General features: G+C 42.7%; 1 protein-coding gene across 3 annotated transcripts in view; it reads left to right on the forward strand.

Moving 5' to 3' along the window:
• Positions 1–24,059, forward strand: part of GART (phosphoribosylglycinamide formyltransferase, phosphoribosylglycinamide synthetase, phosphoribosylaminoimidazole synthetase) — a 58,516-nt gene that overhangs the window by 21,579 nt on the left and 12,878 nt on the right. For all 3 annotated transcript variants that reach the window (XM_075854568.1, XM_075854569.1, XM_075854567.1), the window contains exons 5-11: positions 116–227; positions 1,218–1,286; positions 1,628–1,753; positions 3,086–3,173; positions 3,295–3,380; positions 6,850–7,018; positions 20,756–20,987. In XM_075854568.1, coding sequence (XP_075710683.1) covers positions 116–227; positions 1,218–1,286; positions 1,628–1,753; positions 3,086–3,173; positions 3,295–3,380; positions 6,850–7,018; positions 20,756–20,987 — 882 coding nt within the window. The remainder of the gene's footprint in view (positions 1–115; positions 228–1,217; positions 1,287–1,627; positions 1,754–3,085; positions 3,174–3,294; positions 3,381–6,849; positions 7,019–20,755; positions 20,988–24,059) is intronic.

The raw sequence follows: 24,059 nt of genomic DNA on the forward strand, positions 1-24,059 counted from the left end.
GACATGTCAGAAGTTTGTCAAACGTTTAGCTACACTTTAAAAAAAAAACTAAAACGTGTATCATTATCGCCAGGAGTGTTCCTTTTACACGTTCGTTTTTTTTTTTACATTTTAGCGCTGATTTCCGTGCCCTGGTAGTGAAGGCGAGTGGCCTGGCTGCTGGGAAGGGAGTGGTTGTAGCCAGTAACAAGGAAGAGGCTTGTAAAGCGGTGAATGAAATCATGCAGGTTTGTTATGGGCCTGGTTTTAGTTATGGCTCTTTCCGTTCTCATCTGTTTCATTGTGCCAAATCTTTATTGTGAGGCTACTCTGCATATTTGAATATCTAATCACTTTTCAAGGGGTTGTCTAAAAAAAAAAAAAAATTAAAAATCCCCCCCCCCCCCCAGAAATAGCGCCCCTCTAGACCGTGTCTTGTATTGCAGCTTGGCTCCATTCAAGTGATCACTGCAGTACCAGATGCAGCCCCTGGACAAGAGTGGCACTGATTTTAGGGGGGGGGGGGGGGTAGCGGACCCTTTGTTCTAGACCCAAACCACTTGCATCTAGAGGCGTAATGTAAGTGTATGTGATGTGATAAAAGCTGTGATTAAAGGATTATTCTCATCTAAAACATTTATAGCATATACACGGGATATAAATGTCTGAAAAGATGCAGGTTTGGGACCCGCACCTATGTCCAGTACGGGGGTCCCGCATGCTCCATGCCTGGTCATGGGACTGGAAATGGGACCCAAAGTGATCCCTCCACATAATTAAAATCTATAATATCCTGCGATATATTTATTATTTTCTCATTATCGCCCCCTGCTGAGCTATTTAGAGCCATAACTTGAAACTTTTGGCTCCCCCAGCGCGAAATCTGTAACAGAACCTCCGACCTGCCATGTACTATTTATAATACCGGCTTCTTATGTCAGTGGTGGGTTTGGGCCCTGTCCGCACCAGGACCTGACTGACACTGGTACCTCTGCACCCCCATAGCTTCACCTTTGCAGCCATTGCTTCTCATACTACCTGTGTGGGCCTGAGGAAATACGTAGATTGTTTACTACTCCAGGACTTACTGCTAAAATACCGCCCCCTACTGACACGACTATGGAACAGAACAGTGAGGAGGACATGCGTGTGTGATTGTAATTACTCTCTAATGCTGTATGTAAGAGCAATATTTTTTGGCCATTAATTTATAATATTTTTCCGGCCTCTTAATACAGGACAAGACATTTGGAGAAGCTGGAGATATAGTAGTGATCGAGGAGCTGCTGGAAGGGGAAGAAGTGTCTGTATGTATCACGGTGCAAATGAACAACCATCAATTAGTAATATATCCACCTGTAATCTGTTATCCAATAATCCAGAAAGTCTGATAAAATACTAAATCTGCTACTATTTTTGACTGTTCAAGATCAACACTTAGATGTTGGATTAAAGTAATTTTACCTCCTATATATATATTTGTGCATATTGTAAAATCTGTGCTGTTCAATCCATATCTCATTCTCCTGGGAAAAAAACCGCTCCACATATTACATCTGCTGTAGTGACGAGCGCCTCTGACCGCTGTGCGCATGACTGAATTTAACCTCTGCATCCTCATATTCTTCTTGATTTTATTTCTCTGCAGTGTCTGTGTTTTACTGATGGATTCACTGTTGCCCCCATGCCACCCGCCCAGGATCATAAGAGACTAATGGATGGAGACGAAGGCCCCAACACTGGAGGGATGGGAGCTTACTGTCCGGCTCCTCAGGTATACCTTAAAACATGGTCTAGTGTCTGTAATACGTTCCTGAATCTTTCCTTTCTGCTTTCCAGCTATGCATTGTGTGTGCTGGGTAAGTTGTTTTTTTTTCTTTCTTGATGGGCTGTGTCCATTATGTTGCTCTACTGCTGTTGCAAAACATAAACTCCCAGCATGCAACAGGCTGGAGACCATTGTTCTAGAGGATGAGTGTAGCATGCTGCAGCAGAGCCGGCGGCGTTACACGCTGCTATGCTCAGTATATTGTGTTCGGACTGGTCTGAGTGATGGAGATGTTCACGACTGTTATATATTTGCTGGATGATGCTTTATATTACTGCTGCTTTCTTCGTCCTGTACCTCTAAGTAATATTTTTGGGTTCATGTACACTAAAACATAATACTTGAAACAAATTTTGTGTGACCGTTTTGGGAGTGTGATGTTTCCTTGCAGCTCTGGCGTCCGGAGTCTGATTAGATGTCAATCAACTTGGATGAGGTCTGGCTGCTGGAACCCATTAATCAGGGGGCACAGAGCTCCGTATAGTGCAGCATGCCCCCTTTTTAAAAAAAACAAAAAAAAACACGTCACTTCTGGCCTAGGGCTGTGCTGGGAATTGCAACACAGCCCTGTTCTAGTTAAAGGGATATTCCCAGCTTAGACATTTATGGCATATACACAGTCTCATGGATTTTGGTTCCAGCTATATCAAGACCGTGGGGGGTGGGGGGGTCACATGACTTCCGTTTTGCCCGGTGAGGCAGCTGCTGGCTGCCTATTCCAGGCGAGACTAAGTGGAGTTTTATACTCTGCTGTTTCCGTAACCCCCTAAGAACAGAATAGAGAGCGATGCGCACGTGCACAGCCCCCTCCACGTGGTCCTGCCTGGAATCAGCGGCCGCCTTCCTGGGTGAGGCCGGGATGGAGTGACCGCCGTTTTCGATATCTGTGCGGGTCCCACATCTATCAGACATTTATGGCATGTTCACAGGATAAGTTGGGAATACCCATTTGATGCAATTGCTGACACCATGCAAGACCAAGGGGCCACTATCGTTGATTTGTTGCCCCTTTTCGATCTTCGATGCCGCAATCCGTTTTTTGTTTATCATGAAGCCCCGTGGTGTTCACTACTTGGACATCTTTTCATGTCATAAGGGCACAAAGTGTTTTTTTTTTTTTTTTAAGGAAGTCTAAGTTTGATGATTTAGTTAGAGATTATTATCACAAATCCCTCTTTATTGCTCGTGTCATCTGATTCTTCTGTAGGTCTGTGTCCAGGATTTACTTGTGGAGATTCAAAATGTGCTCATTTTTTTAAATCTTATTTAACACTTCAGATTTCTAAGAAGATACTTGATGAGATCCGGGAAACCGTACTGAAAAGAACCGTTAATGGGATCCGAGAAGAGGGCGTCCCATATGTTGGTGAGTATTTTCGTGGTAGGGGGTTTGGCGACTAGAATATTGTACTGCAAGAACAGAACATAAGATCATAATCACCCTTTAATATTGCCGTAATTCTTAATACCATGGTTTTTATGTTCAGGTGTTCTGTACGCTGGCTTAATGCTTACAAAGGATGGTCCTAAGGTGCTCGAGTTTAACTGCAGATTTGGAGACCCTGAATGTCAGGTGAGTCTCGGAGGTGTCTACACATGGATGGCTGTTGTGTGATTGCCTAGAGCGGTCTCCCAGGTTTATGTAACTAAGCTGTACACCTTTTTGTTTACGCTTCCTCAAATTTTTTTTAGACCTCTGCTTGCTGTAAGTGAATGGAAATATTCACGGTTTACATTCAGTGGCTGAAAAGCAGTCCCGACCTAGTCCTGCTCAGAGTTGTTGGACTGTAAGGCCGGATTCAGACGAACGTGGGGAAACTCGGATGTGGGAAACGGCTGTTTTTTCACGTCCGATTTGCCCCCGTGCGGGTCGCGTTTTCACAGATCCCCAAAGATTTATAGTGGTTTTCTTTCCTTGCCATAGGAAAGCCATGAAAAAAAACAAATGCATTTGGTATGTCACAAGACTTTATTTACAACAATGTAACATCTGGCCTCTTATTTGCTTCCTTGCGAAAAACACCCCAAATGCAACCACCCCAACAAGCCCATCTGATATGTAAGCAGGACTAAGTTATGACAAATATTCAGCCTCTGAATGTAAACTGTTAATGATTCTATTTACTGACAGCAAAGAGAGTTCTTGAAAATGATGAGGAATAGTACAAAGCATCTTGTTCACATCACGTTTATTCCCTACGTCTAGCGTGTGTGCTGGAAAAGTCCCCAATATACGTGCTGAACATGTCCGGAGGCCAAAAGAGTGTTCCTTTGGCATCTGTCGGGCTGGTATACGTTGTTATACCTTCTTTTTTAAAAATAAATAAAAAATGAAGGGATGAATTAGCGCAGTAAACTACGATTTTACATCCCGTCGTATGCTGCGTGGTAGAAGTTTTTACAGTTTTAGCCTATGGGTGACAGATGCCACCACTTTATTTACATAACGATTAAAAAAAAAAAACCTTTAACCCGTTGGTGACCGCCAATACGCCTTTTAACGGCGGCCACTAACGGGCTTTATTCTGATGCATATGCTTTTTTACGTCGCGGCATCGGAATAAGTAAACAGAGCAGGGAGCTGTCAAATCTCCCTGCTCTCAGCTGCTAGAGGCAGGTGAGGGCTGGGAGCGTCCCTGCTCTGCCGTGTGAGATCGATATAAGTATTGATCTCACACGTTTAACCCCTCAGATGCGGTGCGCAATAGCGAGCACCGCATCTGAGTGGTTTTGGAGAGAGGGACGGAGCTCCCTCTCTCTCCCACCGACACCCGGCGATAAGATCGCCGAGTGTCTGTGTCTTCTATGGCAGCCGGGGGCCTAATAAAGGCCCCCAGGTCTGCCTGTCATGAATGCCTGCTAGATCATGCCTCTGGCATGACCTAGCAGATGCCTGTCCGTTTTAAACGGACAGGCAGTAATACACTGCAATACAAAAGTATTGCAGTGTATTATAATAACGATCGCAGAATCACATATTATAGTCCCCTAGTGGGACTAGTAAAAAAGTGAAAAAAAAGTTTAATAAAGTTAATTTAAAAAAAAATATGTGAAAATAATGAAAAACCCAGCTTTTCCCCTTACATAATACTTTACTATTAAAAAACCAAAATAAAGTTAAAAAGTTACACATATTTGGTATCGCCGCGTCCGTAACTACCCCGACTATAAATCTATTACATTATTTAACCCGCACGGTGAACGCCGTAAAAAATTTAATAAAAAACTATGGAAAAATTGCTGTTTTCTGTGAATCCTGACTTAAAATTATTTTTATAAAAAGTGATCAAAAAGTCGCATCTACTCCGAAATGGTACCAATAAAAACTACAAGTCTTGCCGCAAAAAAAAAGCCCTCACACAACCGCATCGGCGGAACAATAAAAACGTTACGGCTCTTCAAATATGGAGACACAAAAACAAATGATTTTGAAAAAAATGTGTTTTTACTGTGTAAAAGTAGTAAAACATACAAAAACTATACAAATTTGGTATCGTTGCAATCGTAACAACCCGCTGAATAAAATTATTGTGTTATTTATATCACATGGTAAACGGCGTAGATTTAAGACGCGAAAAAGCGTGGCGAAATTTCAGGTTTTTTTCTATCCCCCCCCAAAAAAAAGTTCATAAAAGTTAATCAATAAATAATATGTCCCCCAAAATGGTGCTATTAAAAAATACAACTTGTCCCGCAAAAAACAAGACCTTATACAGCTATGTCGACGCAAAAATGAAAGAGTTCTAGCTCTTGGAATGCGACGATGGAAAAACGTAAAAAATGGCTTGGTCATTAAGGGGTTAACTAAAATGTCAGACAAAATATTAAGTAACACTAGTGTTACAAGGGTAATCTGGATATTTTTGACGTGACCTCTGATGTTGCCGTGCTGAAAACGTACAAATTCCATCAATTTATATGTTCTACAAGTAATGCGTTTACCTGATCATTGGGGAAGGAGAAAAAAATCCACCCAGGAGCGTCCATTTAGCATTACAGCCTATAATTGTAAGTACAAACATATATAAAATTGGTTGTATTCATGCAATATCAATCATATGCCTGGTGTAGCTTATGAATGTAACATTTCTTTCTGAGAGATTTTCATAAAAATAGACCGCGTAGTACTCACCCAATTTGCGGGTTATGCAGGTGTATTAAAGAGAGGGGTTCACATATATAACCCTAATGTAGTTGGCTATTTTAATCGTAGAATATGAGGGTCACTGCCCTCCCTACCCGTTCAGGTGCAGGATATTATGTGATTTGAGGGGTTCGGGGAACCTCTCTCCGTCATAAATTCCTCCTGACGCGTTTCCTCGTGGCCGAGCGATTCCTCAGGGGAAATGGGCCAGAACCAGCTTTACCCGAGTTTCTTCGCACCCCTCTAACTAAACCGACATCTACCAGTAATCTTTGCCAGCACCAAAGAAACTCTGTTTCTGGCCTATTTACCCTGAGGAATCGTTTGGCCACAAGGAAACGCGTCGGGAGGAATTTATGACGGAGAGAGGTTCCCCGATCCCCTCAAATCACATAATATCCTGCATGTGAACGGGTAGGGAGGGCAGTGACCCTCATATTCTACGATTAAAATAGCCAACTACATTAGGGTTATATATGTGAACACCTCTCTTTAAATACAAATTAATACACCTGCATAACCCGCAAATTGGGTGAATACTACGCGGTCTATTTTTATGAAAATCTCTCAGAAAGAAATGTTACATTCATAAGCTACACCAGGCATATGATTGATGGATATTGCATGAATACAACCAATTTTATATAGGTTTGTACTTTGAATTTTAAAAAGAAATACAGTAAAAGTTTTTTATATTTTATATTAACTCCGGATCTACATTTTTTCTCTTTATAATTATACGGACAAGTGACCACTCTAAGCCCGGGAGGTGGGCTTCCAAAACCATCAGAAATCAGCTTATAATTGTAGTGATCTCTCTACTCCGGGTTATATTGTATCTATTAATCAGCGTAATGTAATAATGAAACAACTTTTAACATTGTCTTGTTCTATGAAGGTAATTCTGCCGCTGCTTCAGAGTGACCTCTATGAAGTTATCCAGGCCACTATCGATGGTCGACTTGCTGAGTCCATGCCGGTTTGGTTAGAAGACCACGCTGCAGTTACTGTGGTCATGGCCAGTGGAGGATATCCCGGTAGCTATAAGAAGGGCCTGGAAATCACCGGTAAAGGCAATTTTGTTGATCCAGTTTCTGTAATAGCCGCTGGCTGATACTAAGGCCTCATTTACACGAGCGTAATATACGCGCGTGCTTTTCACGCGTGTCGTACGCACCTATATTACTCTATGGGGCAGTGCAGACGATGCGTGAATTTTGCGCAGCGCGAGTGCGTTGCGTAAAACTCACGACATGTTCTATAATTGTGCGTTTTTCGCGCATCACGCACCCATTAAAGTCAATGGGTGCGTGAAAACAACGCATGCCGCACGGAAGCACTTCCGTGCGAACTGCGTGATTCGCGCAAGAGCTGTCAAACTGAATGTAAACCGAAAAACACCACGTGCTTTTCTGTTTACAAACATCCGAACGGAGTGTCTTAGACATGAGCGAACCGAACTTTACCGGGTTCGGCCGAACTCGTTTTGACCGAACCCGGCAGGAGACAGTCACTGTGCAGGGTGCTGAAAGAGTTAAACTGGTTCAGCACCCTGGACAGTGACTTCCGATTCCAATATACGTGAACGTGTAAAAAAAAAAAAAAAAGTTCTGACTTACCGATAACTCCTGGCTTCTTCCTCCAGTCTGACCTCCCGGGGTGACAATTCAGTCCAAGTGACAGCTGCAGCCAATCACAAGCCAAGCACAGGCTGCAGCGGTCACATGGACTGCTGCGTCATCCAGGGAGGTGGGGCCAGATGTCAAGAGAGGCGCGTCACCAAGGACGCGTCACCAAGGCAACGGCCGGGAAGTTCTCGGTAAGTACGAACCTCTTTTTTTTTTTTTTTAAACAGGTTACTCGATATGGTGATCGGAATGCACTGTCGAGGGTGCTGAAAGAGTTACTGCTGATCAGTTAACTCTTTCAGCACCATGGACAGTGACTGACGTCGACTAGCCTCATCTCTATGATGGCGGCTGCGCGAAAATCACGAGGCCGCGCATCGTACACGGATGACACACGGAGCTGTTAAGTGCCTTTTGCGCACGCAAAACGCTGCGTTTTTGGCGCGCGCAAAACGCACACGCTCGTGTAAATGAGGCCTAATAGTCACTTGAGATCGGGGGTTATAACGACTGAATAACATGTATTTTGTGAGGACTAGATAGTTGCTGGATGGCAGAGGTACGCCATTAAGAAAAACGGTCAATAACATTGTTCAGGTTGTTGACTGTCTCCAATAGCAACCAGCAAAATTGTGCATTCCGCTCTGGAGTATAATACAGGATGTAACTCATGATCAGAACAAGATAGTTTATTTACAAAGTTAGCCAACTATTTAACCCCTTTGCGCACCTTCGCGTACATGCATGTCCAGATGAGCACCATCTTCGTGCACTTGTGCGTGCAGTTACGTCTGCGCATTAACCGTTAACCGCCGCGCGGTGCTACACTGCAGTGGCGGTTAACTGTGTAGGGTGTCTTCCCTGCTGTACCTGTTGCCGATCAGTGGCCCATCGCTGCTGAATTAGGCAATTAACCCCTTAGATGCGGTGGTGTATTGCGATCGCCGCATTTACGGGGTTTAGAGCAGATAGGCAGCCCCCACGTGCAAGTTAGGGGGCTGCCGATGTTTGTCATGGCAACCAGAGGCTAGATGAAGGCCTCTGGGCTGCCATGTTGGTCCTCATAGGCTTCCTGTCAGTGACTGTCACGTTACAATGACTGTTGAAATACATTACACTACGTAGGTTATTCCAGCAGCGATCAGAGCTGCAAGTCTTCAAGTCCCCTAGTGGGACAAAAAAAAAAGGTAATAAAAATGTTTTATAAACGTTATAAGTTACATAAACAAGAACTTCTTTTTTCCTATAATAAGTATTTTATTATAGGGGCAAAAATAAAAACTTTAAAAAAAAAAAAAAAAGTACACCTGGTATCACCGCGTTTGTAAATACCCAAACTATAATGTTCATTTTCCCGCACAGTGAACACCGTAAAAAAACAATGCAAGAATCACTATTTTTTTTTTGGTCACCACCCCTCCCAAAATATACAACAAAAAGTCGCATATACCCCAAAACAGTGCCAATAAAAACTACAACCCGCCCCACAAAAAACAAGACCTTATGCAGCTTTTTTGACTACAAAATAAAGAAGTTATGGCTCTCAGAATAAGGTGACACAAAAAACTAATTTATTTTTTATAAAATTGATTTTATTGCGCAAATGCTGCAAAACATAAAAAAAACGACATATGGTATCGACCTGCAGAATAAAGTAAAAGTGTAAGTTCTAGCCCACGGTGTACTGTGTAAAAAACAAACAAAACGCTGTCAGAATTTATGGTTTTTCGTCACCTTGCTTGCCAAAAAATAGAATAAAAAGTGATCAAAAAATCGCATGTACCAATGAAAACTACAAATTGTTCCGCAACAAATAAGCCCTCACAGGGCTCCGGTGGAGAAAAAATAGAAAAGTTCTGGCTCTCAGAATATGGCGACGCAAAATGTGCAGTGTTCCGAAAGCGGATAAGATCGTGCGCCATTTATCAGTGCGACACCTGCGGATTATTTATTTACCCCATTATTATACCCTGATGTACTCCTCACAGCTTATATATACCCTGATGTACTCCTCACAGATTACATATACCCTGATGTACTCCTCACAGCTTATATATACCCTGATGTACTCCTCACATATTACATATACCCTGATGTACTCCTCACAGCTTACATATACCCTGATGTACTCCTCACAGCTTACATATACCCTGATGTACTCCTCACAGATTACATATACCCTGATGTACTCCTCACACCTTACATATATCCTGATATACTCCGCACAGCCTACATATACCCTGATGTACTCCTCACAGCTTACATATACCCTGATGTACTCCTCACAGATTACATATACCCTGATGTACTCCTCACAGATTACATATACCCTGATGTACTCCTCACAGCTTACATATACCCTGATGTACTCCTCACAGATTACATATACCCTGATGTACTCCGCACAGATTACATATACCCTGATGTACTCCGCACAGCTTACATATACCCTGATGTACTCCGCACAGCTTACATATACCCTGATGTACTCCTCACAGCTTACATATACCCTGATGTACTCCTCACAGCTTACATATACCCTGATGTACTCCTCACAGCTTATATATACCCTGATGTACTCCTCACATATTACATATACCCTGATGTACTCCGCACAGTTTACATATACCCTGATGTACTCCTCACAGATTACATATACCCTGATGTACTCCTCACAGATTACATATACCCTGATGTACTCCACACATATTACATATACCCTGATGTACTCCGCACAGCTTACATATACCCTGATGTACTCCTCACATATTACATATACCCTGATGTACTCCGCACAGATTACATATACCCTGATGTACTCCGCACAGCTTACATATACCCTGATGTACTCAGCACATATTACATATACCCTGATGTACTCCGCACGGCTTACATATACCCTGATGTACTCCGCCCAGTTTACATATACCCTGATGTACTCCGCACAGCCTACATATACCCTGATGTACTCCTCACAGCTTACATATACCCTGATGTACTCCGCACAGATTACATATACCCTGATGTACTCCGCACAGCTTACATATACCCTGATGTACCCGCACAGCTTACATATACCCTGATGTACTCCGCACAGCTTACATATACCCTGATGTACTCCTCACATATTACATATACCCTGATGTACTCCGCACGGCTTACATATACCCTGATGTACTCCGCCCAGTTTACATATACCCTGATGTACTCCTCACAGCTTACATATACCCTGATGTACTCCTCACATATTACATATACCCTGATGTACTCCGCACAGCTTACATATACCCTGATGTACTCCGCACATATTACATATACCCTGATGTACTCCGCACATATTACATATACCCTGATGTACTCCGCACATATTACATATACCCTGATGTACTCCTCACAGATTACATATACCCTGATGTACTCCGCACAGCTTACATATACCCCGATGTACTCCGCACAGCTTACATATACCCTGATGTACTCCTCACAGCTTACATATACCCTGATGTACTTCGCACAGCTTACATATACCCTGATGTACTCCTCACATATTACATATACCCTGATGTACCCGCACATATTACATATACCCTGATGTACTCCGCACAGCTTACATATACCCTGATGTACTCAGCACAGCTTACATATACCCTGATGTACTCCGCACAGATTACATATACCCTGATGTACTCCTCACAGATTACATATACCCTGATGTACTCCGCACAGTTTACATATACCCCGATGTACTCCGCACAGATTACATATACCCTGATGTACTCCGCCCAGATTACATATACCCTGATGCACTCCGCCCAGCTTACATATACCCTGATGTACTCCGCACAGCTTACATATACCCTGATGTACTCCGCACAGATTACATATACCCTGATGTACTCCGCACAGATTACATATACCCTGATGTACTCCGCACAGCTTACATATACCCCGATGTACTCCTCACAGCTTACATATACCCTGATGTACTCCTCACAGATTACATATACCCTGATGTACTCCGCCCATCTTACATATACCCTGATGTACTCCTCACAGATTACATATACCCCGATGTACTCCTCACAGATTACATATACCCCGATGTACTCCGCACAGATTACATATACCCCGATGTACTCCGCACAGATTACATATACCCTGATGTACTCCTCACAGATTACATATACCCTGATGTACTCCTCACATATTACATATACCCTGATGTACTCCTCACAGATTACATATACCCTGATGTACTCCTCACAGATTACATATACCCTGATGTACTCCGCACAGTTTACATATACCCTGATGTACTCCTCACAGATTACATATACCCTGATGTACTCCGCCCATCTTACATATACCCTGATGTACTCCTCACAGATTACATATACCCCGATGTACTCCTCACAGATTACATATACCCCGATGTACTCCGCACAGATTACATATACCCCGATGTACTCCGCACAGATTACATATACCCTGATGTACTCCTCACAGATTACATATACCCTGATGTACTCCTCACATATTACATATACCCTGATGTACTCCTCACAGATTACATATACCCTGATGTACTCCTCACAGATTACATATACCCTGATGTACTCCTCACAGATTACATATACCCCGATGTACTCCGCACAGATTACATATACCCCGATGTACTCCGCACAGATTACATATACCCCGATGTACTCCGCACAGATTACATATACCACGATGTACTCCGCACGGACTACATATGCGCCCCAGATTATAAACTGAAATACCAGTAAAACTCCCAACAGAACTACCACCAAGCAAAATCTGCGCTCCAAAAGCCAAATGGCGCCCCCCCCTCCTGAACCCTGCAGCGTGCCCAAACAGCAGTTTACGTCCACAGATATGGCATCGCCATACCCGGAAGAGCCTGATTAACATTTTATGAGGTATTTGTCTTCAGTGGCACAAACTGGGCACAACATATTGTGCTCTAAAATGGCATATACCTAGGGAAAATTTGAATTTTCACTCCACCATCCACTGCTCATTAACTCCTTCGCACACTAGCATGTCGTGGTGCGGGGGGTGATGTATGGAGCGGGCTCACGCGTATAGCCCACAGCATATGCTGCGGGTGTCAGCTGTGTATTACAGCTGATACGGACAAAAACAGCGATCCCGCTGTTACAGAAGCCTAGAAAAATTACAATAGTGTATTGTACCAGCGATCTAATGATTGCTGGTTCAAGTCCCCTAGGGGGGACTAATAAAATGTGTTAAAAAAGAAAAAAAAAAAAAAGTTAAGTTATTAGTGGAAAAAAAAGAAATTATTTAACCCGTTAGTGACCGGCCCATCGTGTTTCTACGTCGGTCACGAACGGGCCTTATTCCGATGCCATAGACTTTTTACGTTGCGGCATCGGAATAAGTAAACAGAGCATGGAACTGGCAGATCTCCCTGCTCTCAGCTGCTAGAGGCAGCTGGGGGCTGGGGGCGTCCCTGCTCTGCCATGTGAGATTGATATTAGTATCGATCTCACACGTTTAACCCCTCAGATGCGGTGCTCAATAGCGAGCACCGCATCTGAGTGGTTTTGGAGAGAGGGAGGGAGCTCCCTCTCTCCCCCACCGACACCCGGCGATACGATCGCCGAGTGTCTGTGTCTCTAATGGCAGCCGGGGGTCTAATAAAGGCCCCCAGGCTGCCTAGAGTGAATGCCTGCTAGATCATGCCGCAGGCATGACCTAGCAGATGCCTGTCCGTGTTAAACGGCCAGGCAGTAATACACTGCAATACAGAAGTATTGCAGTGCATTATAAATGCGATCGCAGAATCGCATATTAAAGTCCCCTAGTGGGACTAGTAAAAAAGTGAAAAAAAAGTTTAATAAAGTTAATTTAAAAAAAAAAGTGAAAAAAAATGAAAAACCCAGCTTTTCCCCTTACAAACTGCTTTACTATTAAAAAACAAAATAAAGTTAAAAAGTTACACATATTTGGTATCGCCGCGTCCGTAACGACCCCGACTATAAATCGATTACATTATTTAACCCGCACGGTGAACGCCGTAAAAAACTATGGAAAAATTGCTGTTTTCTGTGAATCCTGACTTTAAAAAAATGTGATTAAAAAGTGATCAAAAAGTCGCATCTACTCCAAAATGGTACCAATAAAAACTACAAGTCTTCCCGCAAAAAGAAAGCCCTCATACAACCGCATCGGCGAAAAATATAAAAGCGTTACGGTTTTTCAAATATGGAGACACAAAAACAAATAATTTTGAAAAAAAAGCGTTTTTACTGTGTAAAAGTAGTAAAACATACAAAAACGATACAAATTTGGTATCGTTGCAATCGTAACAACCCGCTGAATAAAGTTATTGTGTTATTTATACCACACGGTAAACGGCGTAGATTTAGGACGCAAAAAAGAGTGGTGAAATTTCAGATTTTTTTTCTATTCCCCCCCCCCCCACCCAAAAAAAAAGTTAATAAAAGTTAATCAATAAATAACATGTACCTCAAAATGGTGCTATTAAAAAATACAACTTGTCCCGCAAAAAACAAGACCTTATACAGCTATGTCGACTCAAAAATAAAAAGGCTATAGCTCTTGGAATGCGACGATGGAAAAACGTAAAAAATAGCCTGGTCATTAACCCCTTAATGACCGGGCATGTTTGTACCTTAATGACCAAGCCAGATTTGTCAAATCTGGTATGTGTGACTTTATCAGAGAATAACTCTGTGAAAGTTTTGAATATCCAAGTAATTCTGACATTGTTTTTTCGTCACATGTTGTACTTTATTTTAGTGGTAAAAGTAGACTGATACGATTTGCGGAAATTAATTAAAAAATAGAAAAATGGAAGAAATTTTGTAAAAATTACCATTTTCCCCTATTTTTAACTGCAATATATCACATATGTACACACATACTGTACAATTTTTTTAATTAAATATATATTTCTATCTCTTTACTCCATTTTGGCAGCACTTTTGAAAAAATAAAATAAATTTTCAGCAATTTAGAGGACTTACAAATTGAATAATAATTTTATAAATTTTGAAGTACATTTTGTTTTCCGGCACCAAGCCAGGTTTTCAGAGGCTCATAGGTCTCAGAGTGATGGAGACCCCCACAAATGACCCCATTTAGAAAACTAGACCCCTTAAGGTATTTACCTAAGGGTATAGTAAGTATTTTGACCCCACAGTTTTTTGCTAAATTTAATACATAGCAGGTGAAAAAAATAATAATTTCACTTTTTTTCATAAAAGTATCAGTTTGAAGACCAATTTCTTTGTAAAGCGACCATAAGAATGAAGAAACACACCCCAAAATCTATCACCCTCTTTCTCCTGTTTTCAAAAATGCCCCCATTGTAACCCTAATGCGCTGCCTGGACACACGGCAGGACCCAAAATGAAGGGAGCACCCGGAGGCTTTCAGGACTCATATTTTGCTTGAAAATGTTTTAGGCCCCACTGTACATTTGGAGAGGCTTTGAGCTGCCAGAACGATAGAAACTCCCCATAAACTACCCCATTTAGAAAACTAGACCCCATAAGGTATTTATTTAGGGGTATAGTAATTATTTTGACCCCACAGTTCTTTGCTAAATTTAATGCATATCAGGTGAAAAAAATAATAATTTCACTTTTTTCATAAAAGTATTTGTTTGAAGACCGATTTCTTTGTAAAGCGACCATGAAAATGAAGAAACACACCCCAAAATCTATCACCCACTTTCTCCTGTTTTCAAAAATACCCACATTGTGGCCCTAATGCGTTGTTTGGACAAACGGCAGGGCCCCAAAGGAAGGGAACACCCGGAGGCTTTCAGGACTCATATTTTGCTTGAAAATGTTTTAGGCCCCAATGTACATTTGGAGAGGCTTTGAGCTGCCAGAATGATAGAAACTCCCCATAAACAACCCCATTTCGAAAACTAGACCCCTTAAGGTATTTATCTAGGGGTATAGTTAGCATTTTGACCACACAGGTTTTTCGCTAAATATATTGAAATTAGTCTGTAAGAATTAAAATGTACTTTTTTTCTGAAACAAGATAGAAATTTGTATTATTTACAAGGAATAACGAAGAAAATGCACCCCAACATTTGTAAAGCAATGTCTCCCGATTACGACAATACCCCATATGTGGTAATAAACTGCTGTTTGGACCCACAGCAGGGCTCAGAAGGGAAGGAGCGCCATTTGGATTTGATTTTGCTGGAATGGTTTTCGGTGCCATGTCGCATTTGCAATGCACTGGAGGGACCAAAACAGTGGAAACCCACCAAAAGTGACCCCATTTTGGAAAAACCTTCAAGGAATTTTTCTAGGGGTATAGTGAGCATTTAGACCCCACGGGTCTTTTGCAGAGTTTATTAGAATTAGGGCGCGAAAATTAATATCAAAATTTTTTCCACTAAAATGTTGCATTTTCTCATTTTCACAAGGGATAAAGGAGGAAAAAAACAACCATTTTTTATAAAGCAATTTCTCCCGAGTACGGAAATACCCAACATGTTGTCATACGTTTTTTCATTAGAAATGAATTAACCCTTTCAGGACTGATCCATTTTTTGCTTTCATATTTTAGTTTTTCACTCCCCGCTTTCCAAGAGCCATAACTTTTTTATTTTTCCATCAATAGAGTGGTGTGAAGGCTTATTTGTTGCGGGACAATCTGTAGTTTTCATTGGTACCATTTTGGGGTACATGCGATTTTTTTTTTGATCACTTTTTATTCAATTTTTTTGCAATCCTGAGCAAAAAACAGGAATTCTGACACCGTTTTTTTAGGTTTTTTTTTTGCGGCGCTCACCGTACGCAATAAATGACATTTTTTATTTATTCTGCGGGTTGGTACGATTACGGCGATACCATATGTATATAGGTTTGGTCCTTTTTTTTAGCGTTTGCGCAATAAAATGACTTATTTATAAAAAAAAAAAATTTCTGTGTCACCGTATTCTGAGAGCCATAATTTTTTAATTTTTTAGTCAAAAAAGCGGTGTAAGGGCTTGTTTTTTGCGGGACGGATAGAAGTTTTTATTGGTACTATTTTCGGGTACATGCGACTTTTTGATCACTTTTTATTCTTTATTTAGGGAGCGGTGGTGACCCAAAAAATTGCGATTCTGTCGTAGTTTTTTATTGATTTTTTTTGGGGTGTTCATCGTGCGGGAAAAATAACATTATAGTTTTATAGTTGGGTTCGTTACGAACGCGGTGATACCAAATATGTGTACTTTTTTAACGTGTTCATTTTTTTTCTATAATAAAAGTCTTATTATAGGAAAAAAAGCATTTAGTGTTTATAGAACTTATAACTTTTATTTTTACACTTTTTTTAAAACATTTTTATTACTTTTTTTTACTTTTTTAACTTGTCCCACTAGGGGACACTCAGACTTGCAGCTTTGATCGCTGCTAGAGTACATTACACTACACACGTAGTGTAATGTACTCTAACTGTCATTGTGACGTGACTGTCACACTGACAGGAAGCAGAGGAGGAACGGCCGGAGGCTGTTCCTCCGAGGCTTCCGTGCATGGCAACCCGGAGGTCATTATCTGACCTCCGATTGCCGTGACAAGCATCGGTAGCCCCCACGATCACTTCGTGGGGGCTGCTGATGTGATTCAAACCACTTAAGTGCGGCGACGGATTGCCGTCGCCGCACTTAAGGGGTTAACTGCCGAAATCAGCGGCGATGGTCCGCTGTCCGGCAAGACTGATGTCTCAGCTGTCTAGGACAGCTGTCAGCGCGAGTCTGTCACTCTGTGTTTACACAGAGTGACAGTTTGAAATGCGGACGAAAATGTACGTCATGGTGCGGGAACTAGCAGCCGACCATGACGTACATTTTCGTCCTTGGTCGTTAAGGGGTTAAGGGGTTTAAGTGCAAAAAAAACTTTTTCCCATTTTTTTTTTTCTCTAATGTAAAAAATACACAAAATATGTATCGCTGCGTCTGTAAACGTGCGACCTATAACAATATACCATTATTTAAATCGCACGGTGAACGCCGTAAAAAATTATTTAAAACACCAAAATTTCTGTTTTTTGGTCACCTTCGCTCTCGAAAAAAATGTAAAGTGCTCAAAAAGTTGTGTGTACCAAACAATGGTACCAATAAAAACTACAGCACATCCCGCAAAAAATAAGCCCTCAGACCACTCCATCGACCAAAAAATAAAAAAAGTTATGCCTCTCGGAGGCATATATACACCGTATTTTTCAGCACCGGACCATAAGACGCACCCTAATTTAGTTGAAAGAAAATGATTTTTAATAGAATAAGCAAACAATGTTTCTAAATGGCTAACACCGCATTAAGGCCCCATGCACACGACCGTGTTTTTGCGGCCGCAATTCCCCCGAAAATCCACGGGAGAATTGCGGCCCCATTCTTTTCTATGGGGCCATGCACACGACCGTAGTTTTTGCGGTCCTTGCGCGGTCCGGGCTCATTGAAAACAATGGCGGCGGCCATGTGCATGTCCCGCGGTTTGCGGGCCGCCTGCGGCTGACAGTCCGCAGCCGGCCGACCCGAAAATCACGGCCGTGCACACGGCTACGGTCGTGTGCATGAGGCCTAAGGGCAAATCTGTGGTTGATACACTGTTATGGGGACATCTGCGGATGACTCACTGTTATGGGGGGGACATCTGCGGATGACGCACTGTTATAGGGGGACATCTGCGGATGACGCACTGTTATGGGGGGACATCTGCGGATGACGCACTGTTATGGGGGGACATCTGCGGATGACGCACTGTTATGGGGGGACATCTGCGGATGACGCACTGTTATGGGGGGACATCTGCGGATGACGCACTGTTATGGGGGACATCTGCGGATGATGCACTGTTATGGGGGGACATCTGCTGATGACGCACTGTTATGGGGGGGACATCTGCGGATGACGCACTGTTATGGGGGGACATCTGCGGATGACGCACTGTTATGGGGGGACATCTGCGGATGACGCACTGTTATGGGGGGACATCTGCGGATGACGCACTGTTATGGGGGGACATCTGCGGATGACGCACTGTTATGGGGGGACATCTGCGGATGACGCACTGTTATGGGGGGACATCTGCGGATGACGCACTGTTATGGGGGGACATCTGCGGATGACGCACTGTTATGGGGGGACATCTGCGGATGACGCACTGTTATGGGGGGACATCTGCGGATGACACTTATGGGGCCGAGGGTATTTGTACCTTATTACACTTGCTCTCCTTTTTTTTGTAGCTTGCGGTCTGTTAATAATGGCATTCGAGAAAGTTGAGGGGTACTACAGGGAAACATGTTTGATTTTATTATATTTTTATAGACCGAGCAGAGCCCATCCCTGCCTGTGTGGTACACTCCAGGCTCCTCCAACTGTGTTGTCCTGATGACGGTGGCAGGGAAGTGGCTAACAGAAGATAAAACAGACCTCCGCACCTACTGCAGAGCGAGCCCTTCAGGCCTCCTCACACCCCCTCCCCTCGCCATCACACCGCCATCAGCCATGCAAGAAACAAAGAGTTGTAAACTATCTCGAAAGACTCCGGATTCTGCACAGAATGAGTGATCCTTTCTAACCCCCTCCACCGGCCTCCATGCTGCCGACACTACAGACCGCAGAAGCATGGCCGACGGGTCACAGAAATGACACAGCCCGTCGGAAGACATTCCAAGTTGCATTAAATCCCTCCTGCACTCCCCTGCTTCGTAATAATACCAGAAAAAAGGTACCTTCACTCCATAAGACGCAGTCCAATTCAAACCTCCCTTTATGGGTTTAAAAACTGCTTCTTATGGTCCAAAAAATACGGTAGCTTTTTTTATATCACCGTAATCGTATTGAGCTGCAGAAAAAAAATGTAAGTTGCACTTTTTACTGCACGGTGAAAGCCGTAAAAACGAAACCAAAAAAACAATGGAGGAATTGCAGTTTTTTTTCCAATTTTTCAGCCTGCAAAGAATTTTATTTTCAGTTTCCCAGTACTTTATATGGTACTTTATATGGTGTCAATAGAAACTACAACAGAAATAAGCCCTCAATCCACTCTATTGACGGAAAAATAAAAAATGTATGGAAAGCGGGGAGGGAAAAAAGAAAGCAAAAAATGGATCAGTCTGGAAAATGTTAATTAATTTCTAACAACACTTATGACCACATATTGGGTATTGCCGTACTCGGGAGAAATTGCTCTACAAATGTTGGGGTGCTTTTTCTCTTTTATTCCTTGTAAAAATGAAAAATGTCCAGTTTTTCAGAAAAAAATTGTATTTTCATTTAATTCCTGTGAAAATCCTAAAGGGTTAAAATTATTTCTGAATGCGGTTTTGAATACTTTGAGGGGTGCAGTTTTCAAAATTGGGTGATTTCAGAACTAAATTGGTCCCAGAAAAAATAGCCTTTTAAAATTTTCTTTAAAATGTGAGAAATTTCTGCGACAGTTCTAAGCCTTGTGATGTCATAGAAAAATAAAAGAGCGTTCAAAAACCGATGCAAACATAAAGTAGACCTATGGGAAATGGTAACTATTTTGTCTGGTATTACGATCTGTTTTACAAGCGGATGCATTTAAATTGAGAAAAATGCACATTTATCTACCACATTTTTTTACTAATAAAGTACAATATTTCACGAGAAAACAATCTCCGAATCACGTGGAGAGGTAAAAGCATTCCCAAGTTATTACCACATAAAGTGACACATGTCAGACTTGTCCTCCAGGCCAAAATAGGCTCAGTCCTGAAAGGGTTAAAGGTGTGTTAAGGACTCCTTTCCATGTACCCTATTAGGGAATTCTGAGTTCATATAGGGGGGGGGGGTCCACTGTTCAGGATCCTCATCTCTTGGTCAGATTGGGGAGTGGCTACGAAGAGCGTCTCTCACTCTGGAGGACCTGTCCTGTCCTGCATTATACAGCCAACCTATTTATATCGTTTAACAATGTGTAATGCTTAATTTCTCCTGTGGTGGCGTTGCAGGGAAATTGAAGACTTCCTGCCAAGTTTCCCCACCGATCACAACTGATCGCTAGAGGTCCCGGCAGGGGGACTCTTTGTGATCAGATTATTGTTAAGGGACCTTTTTAACAGATAGAGATTGTCCAAAGTGGAGAACTCCTTTAAAGTAAGGATTTGTTGTTTTTTTTACAGGGCTTTCAATGGCCAAGGACCTTGGTCTTGAGGTGTTTCATGCTGGCACATCCCTAAATGACGTCAAGGTGGTCACCAGTGGAGGGCGTGTTCTTACAGTGACTTCTGTCAGGAAGGATTTACTATCTGCTCTGGAAGAGGCCAACAAAGGAGTGGCTCTCATAGCGTTCTCTGGAGCGGTGTACAGAAAGGACATTGGTTTCCGAGCTATTGCTTATCTCAAGCGACACAGGTGTGTATAGGAGGACCAGCAGTGAGACACAATGTGATCCGTAACCGGTTGACTCACTATGGAGATTCATCCACTTTTGTGTAGATTTTGATCTGTTATTTGCATTTGGTCACAATAAAACGCTACAAATTTTAATTTGCTCCAGTGTTGTCATCCACCAGTATATACTATGCAGAACTCCATGGATGTCCATCACGGGATTATCTCAAACCATCTGGTCCTCCTTTATTTCCATGAATTTTTATTGTCCCCTTGTCACCGCTCTTACCACTACATGGTTTCCTCCACTGTAATACAGAGAAGTATGGCATTGCCTTCAGACAAAATGCATAACCGTAACCCCCCCATCTTCCCCTCCAAATCTCCTGCTTTGGCAAATCTATTACTAAGATCCGGCGTTGATGGATTCTAGAGCCATTTAAAACAAGTTTGCATACAACTGTTAGTCCTGTCTGCCCTCATCATTGCAATATATGGCTTTATGCAGCTGTACAGGACACCCAGTCAGTCTATCAGCTGAGGCTTTCTGTGTCTTTCACCACACCATAACCTAAGGGCTGATGCACACACATTGCCATGTTCAATGACCCTGTAGAGTGGCAGACGGTGTCCCTTGTGTCCATAATTTGGACCCGTAGGCACTCCGTGCTGCTATATAGTGCCTCCAGGGCACGCCATATTCTCCTCTTGAAGCAGTACTTATAGGGTAAAATATCCCTGTAATATGGCATGTGATGGAGCACGCCGTAATTCTTTTGTTGTTGATGCTCCGAATCTGTGAGAAAAAAGCGGTGTGTGCCTCTATATGAAGTTAGAGGCATACAAAGGTACAGTATGGATGCCGTATAACAGATCTCTATCATATGGATCTGCAGTGCGTGAGCTCTAAACGCCTTTAAGGTTTATTAACCTAAAACCCTTTTAAGAACGGGGTCCCCTGAATGAACAGTGTCTGTTGGTCACTCACTCATGCATTCTGCCGCTCGCTTCTTTTTCTATGGGACTGCCGTAGATCGCCAAGTACAGCGCATTTTACAAAACATGACGACTCCTGGAAAAAACGCAACACACATTAACACGTGATTTTTTTTTGATTAGGCTAATGCCATCTATAGGTGAAAAACTGTCCCTTACTGACTGAAAAAAAAAACATCAAACCAACAAAAAAAGCAGCAAAAAATGACCGGGACAACGGCACGAAAAAAAATGCAGCAGATTTGTTGCAGAAATTTGTGCAATTGTCTCATTCATCTGAATGGGGCTTGCAGAGATCCTCATGCTGCAAAAACAACCCCATTCACATGTATGGAATGGATTTTTCCATCACAGAAATTTCTGCAAGGAATCCTCTGCATGTGAACTTGCCCTTACTACAAAAAAAAAAGTAAGTGTAGCCCAGCTCTGAATCAAGCACTGCGGTATTTCCACCAGCAGATGATCTTATCAGCAGGAGAATTGTGCCGGCTCTCCACCCTCCCCGCTCATCTTTACACGGTCTCTCTGCAGCTCTGTCTGTGACTACGACTACACTATTGCTTCCAGCAAAACGATGGATCCGGTGCACAACAGAGACAAACGGAAACCATGGGCACCGAATCCATCACCATTGAAATCAATGGTGATGGAAACGGAAACCTCTGGTTTCGGTTTCTGTTCAGGGTCCCGTTCTGATGGAAAACTCCGACAGAACGTCAAAACGGGTCCCCAACACAGATGTGAACGAAGCCTAATATGATCCCTCTGAGTTGTTCTAATAGTTCACGTTGTTTTTCAGTGAGTGCAGTTTCTGAACAGTTACAATAACTGGGTATAATGTGGCTAATAAGTTGACAAAGAGGCATTTTACTGTAAAGAAGCACGATTTTATTATTTTTTTCACCCTATTCGCCGTGGCCTAATTAGCATAATTAGTGAAAGTTAATTTCCCCTCCCATTGGAAAAGTTTTTTCTTTTTTTATACAAGTTTTCACTTTATGCTTTTCTCCATTTGCCTTTAACAACCACTCCTGACTTTGGCAAACAAAAAGGCTCATAACTTCACCAATCTTCCCTGCGTGATCCTGTCCTTATTCTGCTGATAGTTTTGTGTTCTTCATTCATTTAGAGCTGATGTTTTGGTTTCTTGTTAGTCTCGTTGGAGGACACAGACCATGGGTATATGCTGTTAACACTAGGAGGCGTGACTCCTACAGTATAGACCCCTCCTACAGGCAATGAGTAGTCCGGCTTGGTGTCCGTAGGAGGCAGACACCCCTGCTGGTAGAGCAAACTTTTTGGTTTTTTTCTGTAGTTCACTTTTTTCTTTTATTCCAGCGAGGTCACAGGGGTGACACTGACCCCCTACTTTCCCCAACATCTGGTAGGCGCTCAGTATTTCCAATGGACTATTGTCCCTCTGCCATGCTTACGATAAGTGGGACAAGAGCATAAGCTCCTCTGTCGACCACGAGCCTGAGGGTCGTCCTGCTCCACCAGTGTCCCATCTTATTAGAGTTGGCACACAGAGGGGCCGTCACTGCTGGTTCCCGATTCTGCAGAGGTCTGGACTTCAGGGCAGGTGTTCACCATTCCCTGATCAGCCCCCCCACACCTCACTCTCACCCTATTATGCGCCGTGCGACTGGCACTCTATCACAGCGATCCTGCGCTGGACAACTTGCTACCCGCAGCGCCGCTTTACACTGGCTGCAGGTGCCTTCCCAGAGGATACCTTTACTGGGGACCTTGGCCCCCTACATCCTGCTTCACAGCTGCCGTATTCCTATAGGGGGCTACAATCTTCAGGCTCTTGGCAGGGAGCGGGACTGCCGATAGCCAATCGCAGCATGGGAGGGGGGCAGGTTGATCACGTAAATTCTGAACTTAGATGTGATCGATATTCGTCAGATCCTCTCTGACGGTTTTGGCTGTGAGAGTATGATACAGCTTTTATGTAAACAGGACACATAGAAGTTGTATTGTAAAAAGTAAAACATATATTTTTTTTTAATAGAAGTCAATTTGAAAATTGTTTAAAAACACATCTCTTTGGATGCTGACCCTGTGGCTCATTCTCCCCCACCCCCAGCCATG

This window comes from Rhinoderma darwinii, chromosome 2 (assembly GCF_050947455.1).
Source record: "Rhinoderma darwinii isolate aRhiDar2 chromosome 2, aRhiDar2.hap1, whole genome shotgun sequence".
In the NCBI taxonomy this organism is placed as follows: Eukaryota; Metazoa; Chordata; class Amphibia; order Anura; family Rhinodermatidae; genus Rhinoderma; species Rhinoderma darwinii.